The sequence below is a fragment of the Branchiostoma belcheri genome, unplaced genomic scaffold (genome assembly GCF_001625305.1).
Source record: "Branchiostoma belcheri isolate BF01 breed outbred unplaced genomic scaffold, Haploidv18h27 scaffold62, whole genome shotgun sequence".
In the NCBI taxonomy this organism is placed as follows: domain Eukaryota; kingdom Metazoa; phylum Chordata; class Leptocardii; order Amphioxiformes; family Branchiostomatidae; genus Branchiostoma; species Branchiostoma belcheri.
This window is the reverse complement of record NW_017804265.1, coordinates 282,732-299,084: the sequence shown is the minus strand read 5'-3', so window position 1 is coordinate 299,084 and position 16,353 is coordinate 282,732. Positions and strand designations below refer to the sequence as shown.

The window sequence follows — 16,353 nt, the reverse complement described above, 5'->3', positions numbered from 1 at the left end:
CCGCACGAAAGGGGGGAGGGGGTAATTGCTGCCGTAGAGAGCCTTCGCTAGATGTTACATGTCCAACAAAATAATAGCGTACCATCTCTGGTCTGCCACATCCAGTTTCTTTCCCAGTTTAACGTAAGCTGCCAGTCTTTTCAGATCCATAATGACAGCAATCTTTACGTTCAAGTTTAGGGGTCGTAAAGGTGGAGAAAGTGGGAAGAAACGCCGCCTTTACGCTTAGTTTAAACATGCATAAATACTACTTTTCGTGCCGTGAATGTACACATGAATTGTAAGGGCAATATGCTTCTTTTTCTAATTCTTCTTAAGTTTTGTAAAAAGCTACTCCTAGCCCAATCCTAGCTATTCTTAATCCCAGCTTTCTTTAACTTCGTCTTTTCCTATATGAACAGGTGCACAATGTAACGTCGACGTTCAGTGGGATGTCGGGGAATTCCTCCATCTTTATCCACATCGAGCCGCTTGTTACGGGTTTCCCCATCCATCTGTACCTCAAGAACAGCGTGAACGTTTCTTACGACGAGCACGACATGAACATCAGCCTCCCGGTCAGCGCTGCCTTGCGATATTCGGTGGAACTGCCCGACAGGACGGAGAGTTCGGACGATAACACCTGGCTCATTCAGCCTGATGATCTGCTGAGGTTTAACGAGTCAGAGTGGTATCTTGGTTAGTGAATTATAGTATTAGTATCCCTTTCGTAATAGTGGTAGTAGTAGTATTAGTGTTAGCATTAGTAGTAGTAGAAGTAGTATGTAGTAGTAGTAGTAGTAGTAGTAGTAGTAGTATGTAGTAGTAGTCGTCGTAGGAGTAGTAATAGTAGTAGTAGTAGTAGTAGTAGTAGAAGTAGTCGTAGCAGTAGTAGTAGTAGTAGGAGTAGTAGTAGAAGTAGTAATAGTAATAGTAGAAGTGGTAGTAGAAGTAGTAGTAGTAGTAGTAGTAATAGTAGAAGTGGTAGTAGTAGTAGTAGTGGTAATAGAAATAGTAGTAGTATTAATAGTAGTAGTAGTTGTAGTAGTATTAGTGGTAGTCGGCATCCTTCCATCTCGAAAGATCATGGTTGCACTAGCTAGATCTGGGAAGAATATACAATGGAAAACATTCATAATTCGTCGGTAGCAAAGACCGACATCGTTTGGCAAAGGTATGATATCGTGGAACTCCAGTTGACAATGCGATCCTTGTCCTTCCAGGCGTGGCCCATGAAGTACCATCAGGCACAGGAACCATCACAGATTCTGAGGGACAGAACGTCCAGCCTAGCGACTTTATGCTGAACTACACCATAACTATCTTCTCCAGCACGTGCCTGTACTTCGCTGACGATGAAAACATTTGGAAGGGAGACGGGTGCCAGGTTTGTAACAGCCATTCTCTCTCGAAGGTTATTGAACCAAACAATAGCTAGAAAGGTAACATTTGCAAAGCAAATGCATGTTTACCTTCACATATAGTCTGTTCTGTTAATTCTTACTCAATCACATTCATATACCGGTATATGGTGACAAGGGTCCAAATCCCTCCTGCTATAAAATTGCAACATGATGTAACCCAAAACTAGTTACCATGGTGACAGACGTCTGGATCAGGTCATTGTTGGGAGAAGAAGTATTATTTACGCTCATATCTACTATCATTCTATAATTTTCTGTTTTCTAACAATTAGCCTTAACTTCGTGTATGAATTCGCAATAAAGTTTGTTTCCTTGTTGTTTCGGTACAGACGGGACGACTCACCACGCCCTCCAGAACCCACTGCCTGTGCAACCACCTCACACCCTTCGCCTCCGGGTCCAGTTTCTTCGTGGCGCCCAACTCCATCGACATCGTGGCCTCCATCCTGGCGTTTAGCGACATCGCGAGTAACCCTGCCGTGGTCATCACCATGGCCGTCATCGTGGTTCTCTACATCCTGGTCGTCATCTGGGCGCGCAGGAAGGACAAGAAGGACCTGGAAAAGGTAGAACTGATCTTCATGAAAGTTCATCTGCGTTGGTAGTTACACTTTTGTTCCAACTTCCAACACACGAGATTGTCCTCACCTAGAGCTTCCCACATGTCCCTCTGGTCTTCTTCAATAGACGGACCCAGTGAGACTTGTCACGTACATGGCTTCTGTGTAGTGTGCGTCAACACTGGGTCAAAGGTACATGTAAAAGGCTACTTACTTCAAGGTCCATCACCCATCACTCAACTGCGACGGGGGCCGACATATCATTTAACATAAAACTTTGACCCAGTGTTAACGTCACACTTCAGAGAAGCCACGTGGCAAGTTTCATTGGGTCAGTCTATTAAGAAAGACCAGGGGGACTGGTCGAAAGTAATATCCAAGCATATCCTACGGTGGCAAAAGGCAGTATCAAATTGGCCAGGCAGTATTCATTCGCCAGAGATGATCCATACGCCACCCAAGGGCGTCTTTTGCTACCCTAGGATCTGCCTGGAGACTAGTCGAAAGCTCGTGTTGAACAAATGGTAGAACTCGTGAATGAAAGAACTTCACCATCCCTTGTTTTTGTGCCGATTCAGGTTGGCGTGACAGTGCTGCCCGGAGTGACGGGGTACCGCTACCGCTACATCGTCACGCTGTACACGGGGTTCAAGAGGTTTGCCGGAACAACTGCCAAGGTGAGCCTTCCGATAGTACAAGAATACAGAATACAGGTTTTGGATATTCACTCAGAATCTGAAGGTTCTGAGTTCGAATCCCTAGGAGGCCACACAATTGTGTCCTTGAGAAATTAGCTCTGGACAAAATGGACAAACCCTTTGGTCGATAAGAATATTTTCTTGTAATCTAACGGTTTCTATACTTAGTTTGTGACAGCCTGAGTTTCGTGACTGCCCTACGTAGGTCAAATCTCTTTATGTTTGAAAGGTAATTTTCTTGCTTTATAATGCTTCTTCTAGGTAGAGAGAAAGGACAGTTTGGAATTATTTCGAAAAGAGCAAAGAAAATAAGACTGACTCTACTGTTGTATTATTTGTCAGGTTGCCATCATAGTTACCGGTGAAGACGGGCAGAGCGAGCCCCACCTCCTGACCGATCCTGAGCGCCGTGTGTTTGAGACAGCCGGCGTGGACTCTTTCCTCATCACCACGGCCCAGTCCATGGGTCCTCTGTCTTCCGTACACGTCTGGCACGATAACTCAGGAGACAAGCCGTCCTGGTGAGAACATGTACAGTAGGGGCATTATCATCAGATAGCTTTAAACAATGTTTAGAGTTAGATGTTCAAGGGTTGGGTGTAACAAGTTGTTCGGTGTCATGTTGCCAGCTGCCGCCGCGCCGCGTGCCTGCGAAGCTGGTGTGCGACGCCGAAGGGCGGTTATACCGGCTAGTGTACAGATACAGATACAGAACATGCTCGTATATAATAGAGGGGATTCATTCCTCAAGCTAACCGACATCTCGCACACGCAGTCGTCCCTCAGTAAGACATCTGGAGCCGCATAGTTCCCGTTGAGAAGAAATGGCCCAAGCATGGGGCTCTGAGGCACACCTGAAGTAACTTGAAGCCATTTTTGGACTGACAAAACAGTTGCGTACGTCACTATTAATTTAGAAACTAAAATGTAATTCCCGTATTTGTACAGGTTCCTAGACCAGATCACCGTGTATGACCTGCAAGAGGAACAGAAGTATGTCTTCGTGTGTAACAGGTTTGTCAAGCTACCTTAGTCATTACTGGGAATTTGAATATTTACCTGCAATTATCGTGTCCATTTGGTGAGTACATGCGATGTGTGATAACATACCAGGACGGGTCATTCTTAGTTGTTTCTCCACCTGTACGACCTCCCAGGTGGCTGGCTGAAGACGACGATGACGGCCTGACAGAGCGTCACCTTCCCGTGGCGTCTGAGAGGGATCTCAAGGACTTCTTCTACGTCTTCTCCAACAGGATGGCCAAAGATTTCAGGTCATGAAAGTTCATTTGTGTAGCTAGTAACATTTTTATGTCAAAACTTTTGTTTCAACACAAGATATTTTTTCTCACCTAGAGCATTCGACCAGTTACTCCGGTCTTCTTCAGTAGAACAATCTCTTGTGTTGGATGAAAAGCTTTATTTTCAAATCACTTTGTTTCTGCTAGTAAATGCCATGTGGCTACTCTCCAAGCAGATTCTGTGGGGCTAGGGTAGTATATTGCCAGTCGTGGCGCGGTCAGTGATCACAGGCTACCAAGAGGTACACGCGGGCAATATAGACTCCCTGTGCCCCAGATCTGCTTGGAGATTGCCTGCATGCATTCCTGTGTTTATTTCTCATTGTATTTCTTTCTCCAGAGATGGGCACCTGTGGTTCTCCGTGGCCGGGCGGCCAGTCCGCAGCATGTTCACCCGTGTGCAGCGCGTGTCCTGCTGCCTGTCTCTGCTCCTGTGCACCATGGTCGTCAATATCGCCTTCTTCGGAGTGGCGGACGCCGCCGCACAGAACACGGAGGAAAAATTTGACGTCGCAGGATTCACATTCACATGGACAGAGGTAGTCCATTCTGTAAAAGGGTTAATGTCCCACCCCGAGGTGTATATGGTGAGATAATCCCCTGTCAGGAACGATAACCACCGAATAAACCACCGAGTGAGCATGGCGAACGAGGTGGTTTATGAGGTTACTTTTGAGATTACTTCTGAGGTTACGGCCTGATAACCAATGGGAAATGGTGCCTTCTGATTGGTCGACGTCTTCTGGCTATATGATAATAACATGTAAGACATGGGGAAGGTTTTGATTGGGGTTTGCTTGTTTGAAAATGCTCCTTGTTTGACTATGTTTGATCAAGTTTGATCAAGTTTGCTTGTTTGACCATGGGCCCTGTCTGTGAAAATTTGACATACTTCATTGAGTATGTGACCAGCTGGTCAATTCTAAATAAAACTGATTCTGATTCTTGTCTCATTTTTGTTCCAGCTGATGATCAGTGTCCAGTCTGCCCTGATCGTCCTCCCCATCAATCTGATCATCGTGCAGATTTTCCGCAACTTGAAGGTCCGCCCGGGGCAGGATGGGAGGGAATCTCCTCTACGTCATTCGGCCGGAAAAAGACGTCCGGGCGGTAAGGTCTAAACAAGCGATTGCGAGAAACATTTATAATCTCCAGGCAGATCTTTTGTTGGCTACAAATACAGTATCTTATCACCTCACCATTTGCCACCCAAGGCTGGCGTAAAATAAGATACCAGTACATTAAAGAGAACCAGATAGAATTCCTAGATAAATCTGCAGTAACATTGGTCTCTAGTACAGAATAAGAGACCCATACACGACACCTGGTGGAGTTCGGAACTGGTTCGACAGGAACACCGAGTTTCACAGGGTAAACTAGCACCAGCTTACCAACTTACTCTCTAACGCAATACCAAAATTCCTACGCCCCAGAGGCGTCGCCAAAAATTTGAACTAACGACAGTTTCCTTTTACCCACAGGCGCTGTAGATACAAGCAAAATGGACCCTGTCTGTGAACCAAACGCCGCGACCGATGAGGCTCAGACAGCGATGTCCACCTACTCCTCACGGTTTATGGTCAGCGAAGTGGACATCGGCAGCGTGTGCGGCGAGGAGGAGATGGAGACATTACACGAGCATGCTGATGAACAGGTATTACAGATCTAGCATGAAACTTCATCTGTGTTGGTACAAGTCATTATGATATAAAGACTAAAATTTGAGGTCCCTAATTCATTTCATTGTTGGAGAGAAAGTCTCTCTCTCCAACACGGAAATAAATTACCCCAAAGTTTTTGGCTGACTCCTTCAACCTTGTTCACGGAATGGACCTGACAGAGACGGGGGGCGACACAAGTTATCTGGCACGTTTGACCCGCCACTACGGTCACGTGTCCCTGACGTCACGTTCCAAGAGTAGACGGGTCGATTCCGTGAACAAGGGTGACGGAGTTAGCCGAAAATTTAAGGCAATTGATCAAAAGTGCCAGGGAGTTTATATCGTCCACCGTCTCTATTAAGTGATGCCTGGAGTGCCCTGATAGGCATTAAAGACGTATGGATTATCTTCTCTAACAGGTGCTGCACCCGCACACGCCGGAACCAACGCCAGTACAAACCACCACCCCGCCTGGGCAACAGAGCAACGTCCGCATGGCAGATGATGTCGTCATCAGGTGCAAGAGCCTGCCCTCGCTGAAGATACGCGTGCGCTCCGCCAAGGCACGAAGCTATACACAGACAGAGAACTATGCGGACAACATCCGGGAAGCAGCTCAGCTGATGGAGGAGCCAGCCAGCATCACAGACGCACAGACTAGTAAGATTGTGTCAAATCTTTAGAATACAATCATTTTATCATGATTATAGTTTCTCTGTTTCTATCTTGTCGTTTCTAGTAACAAAATAGCTGTATGCCGTGACAGTTACATTGAATTTCGCTCTTTAGTGGAATGCTTGGGCTGGAACGGCGAAGTGAAGCACACATTTACTCGGAACCATGAGGTCCCGGGTTCAAATCCTGCCATGCCACTGATCTTTTGTTCTTTATATAGGAATGAAACTTTCTTAGGCGTCAAATCCGTAAATATAAACCATGAGTCCGTTCCGTTTCCAATTTGTCATCATTGTCAGTAAGGAGACAATATTGTTTCTGTTTCAGGCAAAGAACCCCGCTTCCGTCAGATCATCCAGCAGAACAAGTCTCTCTTGAAGAGTGAGATGATCGCCGAGAAGACTCGGCTGGTGGATCACCTCGTGGCCAGGTTTGTAGCCAGCTACTTGTCAAACAGAACGTTTTAAAAAAGTTCTTGGCGACGTCTCAGGGAGGAGCCTAATGGTACAATTTGCAAGAATTCTAGGAATCGTACAGGAATTTTGTCCACAGGCATGGAATGTCCATAGGAATGTCTCCCAGTTAGAAAAGGGGTAAGCCACCACCATATGGTATGTTTTTGTTTAAATGAATAAAGTTTGAAAAAAATCTCGTCGCCAGGAACACTCTGACGAAACTGGAGAAGGAGGCGATCCAAACTCTCTCCCAGAAAGAGACGGAAGACAAGGTGAACAATTTCCTGCTGACGAGGATCGAGCGACAGGACGAAGGGGCGTTCTCTAACTTCTGTGCCGCTCTGACGCACGGGGCGAGACAGGGGTACCTGTCCGAGCTGCTGAAGGCTGGGGACAGGGAGGATCTTCCAGGTAGTTTTTTTTAAATGTTTATCAAAGGAAAACATATTGTTTTTGCTCTGTTTCTTCTTCTTCTTCTTCTTCTTCTTCTCCAAACCAAAAGATCAATGGACTGAACCAGGCTGTCTATCGCCATGGTAACTGGTGTTGGGTTACATTATGTTGCAATTTAATAGCAGGAGGGATTTAGACTCCCGTCTGACGACATATATATGAATGTGTTTGAGTAAGAATTAACCTTACCTGTTATCTGCAATTAATTTAGACATAGGACTTGTAATAAACTTATACATTGTAATACTAATAGAAAGATTGAGATACTTGTTGCTCAGACCATTCTGTCATTACTTCCCAGCCCTACTAGACTACCTGTACGCCGCGGCTCTTCACATAGCCGGCCGGCCGACAGCTGACATCATGTGGAGGGTCTTCCCGCGGCATCTCGGTCTGTCTGACGACGCCATCGAAACATGCCATCGCCAGAACCGCTTCCTACAACACAAGGTGGTTTTTGTTATTATTATTATTTCTTTTTTTTACAATGAAAACGTACATCTATTACAAAGGACACTTACATGTCATACGATGAGAAAATATCTAAAATCATAAAGAATATCACATCAGTTACTAGAGAATTATTTCAGCAGTGACAAGTTTTTGAAGCATAAGAATACTAACCTCCAAATTTTCGATGGCTATCAGTCCATCTTGTTCACGGAGTGGCCAAGTCTCGCGAAAGCGCGAGACTAGGCCCGAGACTAGGCCACTCCGTGAACAAGATGGACTGATAGCCATCGAAAATTTGGAGGTCAGGATTACGTTACACATGAATCTCTTCAACAATATTACATCAGTTGTCCAACTCCTGGTTAAAAATATCTTGTTTCATCTTTAAGTATGGCGGCAAGTGACAGACCGTTCCCATCTTTCTTTCCATCAACCACAAGGTCCTGCACTGCCTCCTCATGTGGTACATCAACCAGGGAAGACGGAGGACGCCTCTAGAGGTCATCCACCTCCTCAACTCCGTCCACGAGAAGACGAAGTGTTCCTGCAAAGCGGCTTGGATATGGAAAGTCAACTCGAAGGGGGAAGCAGTGCCCGAAAGCGCAAATGTTGATGATTCTCTTGTTGACGAGGCGTCCCAAGCAAAGCCAGAAACGTCCGGAATTGAGGAGTATGAGAACACAACATCCAGGGGGAAAGACACCGAAGATGCGACATCGTCTATCTCCTTCGGCACCCTTGAGCTTGACATGCCGCCCAGACCCTACTCAGCTGGCGAAATCCGGACCTCAGCGAGGCTGTCCATGGGGGATTCTGGACAGCCTGTTACGAGGCTGGCCATGGGGGGTTCTGGACAGCCTGGTCTTCTAATTAGCTCCGCTAGCAAGATCCGACCGCCTGCAACTCTAGATCTCTCCCAGCTGCCATCTAGCGACAGAGTCTACCAGCGCGAGACGTCCCTCAGCTCGTATCGGGAAGACACGTCGGACGGGTTTTTCGAGATCCAGTTCAGTGAACCCGGAAGTGGGATGGACGCTGAGGCGGGAAATGACGTCATGCAGGATTCGAAGACGGTGGAATTTAGGGACTTTCTGAAAAGTGCAGACGGTGGTGAGTAACCTTGCTTCTTGGATTATACAGAACTGGTAGTAATATAAATTGAAGAATGTATGTATGTATGTATGAATATATTGTGTACTTACTCAAATTTAATGTAAGTAATTTGTGTGTCATAATTTTTTTATGTTATGTGTATGTTTCATGTATGTATATGCTACTTAAGACTCCGGAAGAGTAGTGAAGGCATGTATATCTATATATGTACTATCACTAATCGACTTTGAAACAATAAACAATATCAACGTTCCTCAAGTCTTGAAACGTTGGACTTGAATTTCTTATCAATATTCTTGAATTGTCCTCATCCTCGTTTTAAACAATATAATGTGGATATCTGCGTGACGTTTTAACAACATCAAGACTTACAGCAAATCAACATGTCTTTTGCATATCTTTCATCCCGACAGATACAACATCTTCAGTTATCACAAACACCGAAAAGAAGAAGGAACCGTTTCTCCTGCCTTGGTGGTTTCTGTTTGTTGGTAAGTACTAAGTAACATCATCTTTCCACTCGGTCGACATTCAACATTAGATTGAATCACACCATTACAAGTTCGGGAGGCTAAATTCGTGAATGTGTGACATTGGGGCTTAACAGCCGTTTCCCGAAGCCAGTTAGAGGCTACACCTGACGAGCGTGTGTTTTTTTCCTAGATGGTCCCTGGTGCTGGTAGTGTGCCTGCCCTTAATTACTTTTACAATGATAGTATGATGCTAAACTTTCTTCCAACTACTCCTAACTATGGTTGGGGGCGATCGGCTAGTGTTCGGGAGGCCAAATTTGTAAATGTGACAAGGGCATTACATAGAATGTGCTGACCTGATGACCATGTATTTTCCCCAGGCTGGTCCCTGGTGCTGGTTGTGTGTCTAGTCTCCGCCTTCTTCACCCTTCTGTACGGTAACAGTTACGGGAAGAACAAGGCCGAGGCCTGGCTGCTGACGTTCTTCACGTCCTTCCTGCTGGACGTGGTGATTCTTCAGCCGGTTAAAGTCTTGGTGGTGGCGGTCGTGCTCGCCATTATCGTTAAGGTACTTCACTCTTTATTACTTTCACCATGTTCAAGGTCTAGGTGTGACAAGTCGATCGGTGTAATGTAACCAGCTGCCGCCGCGCCGTGTGCCTGCGAAGCTGGTGTGTTACGCCAAAGGGCTGTTATACCGGCTATACAGATACAGATACCATGCATGAATGTTGTGTTTTTCGGTAGTGTGGTTCTGTTTGATTTGATGACCTAATATTCACATAGCTAAGCTGGCGTCCACTGTACATTTTGAGCCCAATGTAACTTATAAATTGATAAAATGAACATTGTCATGTCTTATATCGATCCCTGTGGCTGAGATAGCTGCACTGTAGATATATCTGCCTAATAAGTATCCTTGTGTCAACCTTTGGTGGCTTGTTGCTTGTTCAGAGTGTCGATACTGGAGACGATGACGCCGTGACAGCGAAGCTGGGACAGGATGAAGAGTTTCTGCACATCGCATCTGCGGAGGTGGGCCACACGATATTACTGTGTGTGTACGTGTATGTGTTTGTGTATGCGGGTGTGCGTGCGTGTGTGTGAGTTTGTGTATGCATTTGTGTGTTTAATGCATTGTAAGAAGGACACCCTAGCATACATGTAGATAAATATAAATCAGACTAGCAACTAGAACACCTTTGCTTGTCAATAGGTGACAGCGAAAGGAAAAAAATCATCTTTTGAAAAAATAAAGTTTGTAAAATTTAAACATACCACACGAACTATATTTCAGGAGGCCAACATCGAGCGACCGACACCGCCCGTGACGGACCCACAGAAACTGGCTGCCGCCCGGCAGCTACGCGCTAAACAGCGGCAGATGTACTCTGTCATGGTGGAGGTCATTTTCTACCTGCTGTTCGTCTGGGTCACAGTTTCCATCGCTAACGGACACAGGTCCGAATCCGCCTTCCTTCAGAACACCGACATCAAAGAGACCTTCCTGGCTCCGGTCACTGAGGACGACGGTTTTCTAGATGTAAGATTTACCGATTTTTAAAATTCATCTCAACATTTAAACACAACAAGAAACTTAAGGTAACAATTGTAAAGCATATGCATAATGTTTACCTTCTCATATAGCCTGCACTGTTAATTCTTACTCAAACACATTCATGTATATGGTTAGACAGGAGTCTAAATCCCTCCTTCTATAAAATTGCAACATGATGTAACCCAGCACTAGTTACCATGGTGATAGACTGCCTGGCCCAGGTCATTGACCTTTTGTGTTTGGAGAATAGGAAACTGAGTGGGTAAAACAATATGTTTTCCTCGGTAAACATAATAAATGCTTTCTTACCCTGCTACTGTGTAGATTGGGAACCTGGATGACTTCTGGGGGTGGCTGGAGGACGGGCTGTTACCCGGCCTGACAGAAGAATGGTACAACGGCGCCACCGTCGACGACAGCGCCTACACGGCTGGACTCGTCCATTATCTGGTGGGGGTGACCAGGCTCCGTCAGATACGTGTACGATCAGGTGAGAATCGATGTCATATATAGAAGTATAATTTTTTTTTACATGACTAGAATCATTAGATGAAATTTTCTGGCTTGCTCTGAGACCCAGTCCTCGGGATTAATAAACTGGTGGAAGTACCAACTACTTAGTACCTAATACCATCTCAGAAAAGAACAAGGTATCTCTATGCCTTCAAGTACCAGACTTATCAACCAAGGATCGAGGTGTTCAAAATTAAAAACTATTTTTTTCCTAGAACTACCCTAGCGTGGAACTCGCTCCCACCAAGTACAGTAGGGGCATCATCATTATATAGTTTGAAACAATGTTTAGAGTTAGATGTTCAAAGGCTTTTGTTGAGATGTAACTTTTATCTGTTGTTTTGTTTGTTAATTTATCTGTTGTTTTGTTTTGGACACACAGACGCCTTGTGCACCATTTCCCCCAGTGTTGTCAGCATTCTTGACGACTGTAACGTGGAGTATAGCTGGGACAATGAAGACACCCGCCCTATTAACAACCGCGGCGTCAACCAGACCACGTCTCCCTGGGTCTACCAGACATCTGCAGCGCTAAACGGTACGGGTAGATCTGACCAGTACAGTAGATTGTTTAAAGTTAAAACTTTCTAACACAATAAAGTTCTCTCACCTAGAGCTTTCGACCAGTCACTCTGGTCTTCTTCAGTAGACTGACCCAGTGAGACTTGTCATGTGGCGTCATTGAAGTGAGACGTCAACACTGGGTCAAAGGTATCTGGTAGACGATGCATATATCGGCCCCCGTCGCGGTTGAGTGAGGGATGATGGGCCCTGATAATATGCCCTGTAAATAGCCTCTTTCACCCTAATCAGGATATAGTCTTGTTCTGTGTCCATCTTTTTATTTGGCCAATTTCTTGTAGAGGCTATTACTAGTATAGGGATCTTACAGATTGTGAGACTTACAAGGACTACCTCTCACTTCCCCAGGGTACCCGTTCTGGGGTACCTTCGCCCTGTACTCAGGCGGCGGTTACGTTGCAGAGCTCGGGACGAACTCCAGAGAAAGCTCCGCCATCATCCAAAACCTGAAGGACAACGCTTGGCTGGACGACAACACTCGGGCCGTCCTGGTGGAATTCACCATGTACAACGCTTACGTGAACCTGTTCTCTGTGGTTTGTTTGTTTATTTGTTTATTTAACCAGAGAACATATCGCCCTTAAGGGCGGTTTTCAATGCATCCTCGGGACAATCCCCAAACACAATAAAATAATAGCAATACAACATTAATCGCTGAAGAAACTTATGTACAATCAAGGGGCAAATTATAATAAGGTAACTTAAGCATGAACCTAAGTAACAGAAGAATAAGCGGTCCAACATAGATATACATCAAATAATATTAAATCTATCAAACAGAAATTGAACAAATAATAAGTGAAAGGACGAATTTGCATATCAAAGTACAATTGGCAGGCAGACTTGTTTGTATATTTGTTTGAAGCATAAGAGTGTACTGCCTGATTTCAGGTGACGCTTGCCCTGGAGTTACCGGTGTCCGGGGGCGTGTTCCCCCGCGCGGACATACAGACTGTCCGCCTGTATAACTACACGTCCCAGTACACGCTCTACATCCTGGCGTGCGAGATTCTCTACATCTTCATGCTGGTCTTCTACCTGTACAGGGAAGGTCAGAAATGTTATTACGTTTACCGAAGGAAAACATAGAGTTTTTGCTCAGTTTCCTGAGCAAAACACATAAGGTCAATGACCTGAACCAGACGTCTGTCACCATGGTAACTAGTGTTGGGTTACATCATGTTGCAATTTTATAGCTGGACGGATTTAGACTCCTGTCAAGAATTAACAGAGCAGACCATATGCGAAGGTTAACATTATGCATTTGCTTTGCAAATGTTACCTTTCTAGTTTTTTTTTTGTCTATGTCACAAAAATAGCTTCCAATTCACATGGTTATAAAGAAAGGTGGTAATATTTTATCATGCGTATGAAGTGGCCTTATTAGTCTGTTACACACTTTAAACCAAGAAAACAATTATTCCTTTTTTCAGTGAAGGAACTTCGTCAGAAGAAGTGTCAGTACCTCAGTGAGTTTTGGAACTGGGTGGAAGTACTGGTGGCCCTGCTGTCCCTGTGTGCGGTGGGACTGTTCGCGTGTCGGATGGTCATCACTGACAGGGTCACGGCATATCGCAGGAGCAACCCCGGCAGATTCGTCAACTACAGGTGGGTTGGATTACCTTCGCCATGTTTTCGGTGGCGTTCGTGTGTGTGTGTGTGTGTGTGTGTGTGTGTGTGTGTGTGTGTGTGTGTGTGTGTGTGTGTGTGTGTGTGTGTGTGTGTGTGTGTGTGTGTGTGTGTGTGTGTGAGGGTGTGGGTGTTTCTCTCTGTGTGTGTGTGTGTGTGTGTGTGTGTGTGTGTGTGTGTGTGTGCCCACGTGCGTTCGTGCGTGTTTGTATCTGGTAGGTAAGTCTTGCATGATGAGACATCAAAATGGCTAGATTTTGTAACATGCATCTAACACTATGTTGTAACAACACCAGTAACACCTAGCTTCAGTGCACAGTCAACCAGTGTCATGTTATGCGTTGAACAAGTGGTTGCGAATAAACCTAACTATTTAGAGAAAAGTAAAGGTTTTTGTTACATCTCATCCTCAGTGAAGCGGCATTTTGGGACGCTGTGTACGGTTACGTCATCGCCGTCATCGTCACCCTCGTCATCGCCAAGTTCGTCAAACTGCTCCGATTCAACCGCCGGATGTCTCTCATAGGTACTGATTCTGAACTTTATTATTTTTTTTATATTCCAACATGTAATCACAAGACATGGTGACGGCACACTCAAGTTTTGTTAACTTTTAATGCCGCCACCAACACAGGGACCAATGCAATACTCATCTTCACCTGAGCGAAGTGAAGAAAGTCGCGTTAAGTGCCTTTCCCAAAGGAACAAGATAGGTGGCATGTCCGGAGTCGAAAGCGGGACCTCTTGGTTCCGAGTCGAGCACTCTGCCCCTACGCCACATGACCCCTGAACTTTATTTGCTTTTGCCTCATATGGGCCGTGGCAACATATATACATAAAATCATGCATACATATAAACATAAAAACATAATAAGGAATAAATGAATCAACTAAATAACATATATAAAGAAAATATAACTTAAAATTCAAACTCTAAACGTCGTTTAAAGCTATCTAATGATAATACCCCTACTGTACTTGGCGACAGCGAGTTCCACTCTGCGATAGCTCTAGGAAAGACTATATCTGTATAACCGCCCTTTGGCGTAACACACCAGCTTCGCAGGCACGCGGCGCGGCGGCAGCTGGCTACATTACACCGAACGACTTGTTACATCTAAACCTTAAACATCTAACTCTAAACTAATGTCTTAATCAAAGGAATATAACTTCTGAACGTTGTTTCTCCCCGATAGGAGACACGATCAAACACGCTGCGCCGAAAGTCCTGGGTTTCGTCGTCATCTATATCGTGGTCATCATGGCGTTCGCACAGGCGCTTTTCCTGGTCCTCGGGAACACGTCGGAAAGCTTCGGCACCTTCCTGAGCTGTCTGGAGACGCTGTGGAACATCCAGCTGGGAGAGTTCGAGTTTAGCGACTTCTGGGACGGGCACTGGTAAGAAAAGGAACAGCTCACACCGGATGCGCATTTTTTTCAGATAAAATTTGAGTTTTCTATGTAATTCCTACGTAATGCTATCAGTGAAAACACATTTGGTGTTCCCCTATCCCTGGTGCTGACTGCGTTTCCCTGTCCCTGGTGCTGACTGTGTTTCCCTGTCCCTGGTACTGACTGTGTTTCCCTGTCCCTGGTGCTGACTGTGTTTCCCTGTCCCTGGTGCTGACTGTGTTTCCCTGTCCCTGACTGTGTTTCCCTGTCCCTGACTGTGTTTCTCTGTCCCTGACTGTGTTTCCCTGTCCTTGGTGCTGACTGTGTTTCCCTGTCCCTGACTGTGTTTCCCTGTCCCTGGTGCTGACTGTGTTTCCCTGTCCCTGGTACTGACTTTGTTTCCCTGTCCCTGATTGTGTTTCCCTGTCAAGGGTGAACATTCCTAGACAATTTACAATGTTTAAAACTGTCTCTGACTATGTTCCCTGTCTCTGTTTTCCTCTCCCTGTCCTTGGTGCTAACTGTTTTTCCCTGTCCCTAGTGCTGATTATTATTGCATGCGTTTTCCTGATGATGGTTTTATTGTTTATGATATGTCAGCACCCAGTATGTAAAACAATGCTGTTCTAATCTGTTCCCAGGCTCCTCGGCCCGACCCTCTGGTTCTGTTACGTGGTGACGTCCAACTGCATCCTGGTCTTCACGTTCGTGGCCATCATGATGGACAGTTTCGAGCGCGTCAACGCCAACATCGGCAAACAGTCCAACGACCACGAGATCGTGGACTTCATGGTCAAACAGTTCAAGGACTACATCGGATGGAAGAAGGAGAAGAACAAGAACAAGAGTAACATCATCTCGCCTGGTCCAGGTCCGCAGAGCTCTGACGATCTGACAGAAGAAGGAAAACAACCCAAGTTGACAAAGAGTCGAGAAAGTTGGGTAGATGTCAAGAGTCAAGGAAAAGCAGAAGAAGAAGAGGAAACTTTTGTAGAAAACGAAGATGAAAAGAACATGAAAGACCCGTTCTATTGCATATTATAGGTGTCCTTCAAGAATATTTGGTGTTTTTTGTGTGTTGCTAGTACACTACATGATACAGAACATTTGGCCAGTAACATGTGAAGAAAAGAACGTGAAGGATCCATTCTATTGCATATTGTAGTTGCCGTTTGGTTTGATCAAGAAACGGTGAATTTTGGCGTGCTGCTTGTGTGTTGCATGTAAAATGCATAGTTTAGACCATTTGGTCGATGACATGTGTCCCACCCATGTACACAAATATGATTTATGCTTTTTTTCTGTTTCTGTCATGAATAGTTAAATTCCTTACTGTCATATGATTTGATAGGATTTGTTATTGATATGATTGACGTTAGTGATATTTGTGTGACAAAAAACACATTGTTAGATGATTTCCTACATGTACATTAC

General features: G+C 45.1%; 1 protein-coding gene across 1 annotated transcript in view; it reads left to right on the top strand.

Moving 5' to 3' along the window:
* Positions 1-15,963, top strand: part of LOC109483019 — a 28,615-nt gene extending 12,652 nt beyond the window's left edge. The window contains exons 18-44 of the mRNA XM_019785975.1: positions 402-678; positions 1,203-1,366; positions 1,733-1,969; positions 2,542-2,640; positions 3,004-3,182; positions 3,610-3,675; positions 3,819-3,935; positions 4,303-4,501; positions 4,928-5,072; positions 5,444-5,616; positions 6,043-6,283; positions 6,605-6,728; positions 6,959-7,164; positions 7,508-7,656; positions 8,100-8,769; positions 9,186-9,263; positions 9,626-9,813; positions 10,200-10,280; positions 10,588-10,788; positions 11,128-11,293; positions 11,699-11,854; positions 12,247-12,434; positions 12,790-12,949; positions 13,332-13,506; positions 13,941-14,053; positions 14,724-14,925; positions 15,561-15,963. Of these exons, the coding sequence (XP_019641534.1) occupies positions 402-678; positions 1,203-1,366; positions 1,733-1,969; positions 2,542-2,640; positions 3,004-3,182; positions 3,610-3,675; positions 3,819-3,935; positions 4,303-4,501; positions 4,928-5,072; positions 5,444-5,616; positions 6,043-6,283; positions 6,605-6,728; positions 6,959-7,164; positions 7,508-7,656; positions 8,100-8,769; positions 9,186-9,263; positions 9,626-9,813; positions 10,200-10,280; positions 10,588-10,788; positions 11,128-11,293; positions 11,699-11,854; positions 12,247-12,434; positions 12,790-12,949; positions 13,332-13,506; positions 13,941-14,053; positions 14,724-14,925; positions 15,561-15,963 (5,157 nt within the window). The remainder of the gene's footprint in view (positions 1-401; positions 679-1,202; positions 1,367-1,732; positions 1,970-2,541; positions 2,641-3,003; positions 3,183-3,609; positions 3,676-3,818; positions 3,936-4,302; positions 4,502-4,927; positions 5,073-5,443; positions 5,617-6,042; positions 6,284-6,604; positions 6,729-6,958; positions 7,165-7,507; positions 7,657-8,099; positions 8,770-9,185; positions 9,264-9,625; positions 9,814-10,199; positions 10,281-10,587; positions 10,789-11,127; positions 11,294-11,698; positions 11,855-12,246; positions 12,435-12,789; positions 12,950-13,331; positions 13,507-13,940; positions 14,054-14,723; positions 14,926-15,560) is intronic.
* The last annotated feature ends 390 nt before the right edge of the window (positions 15,964-16,353 follow it).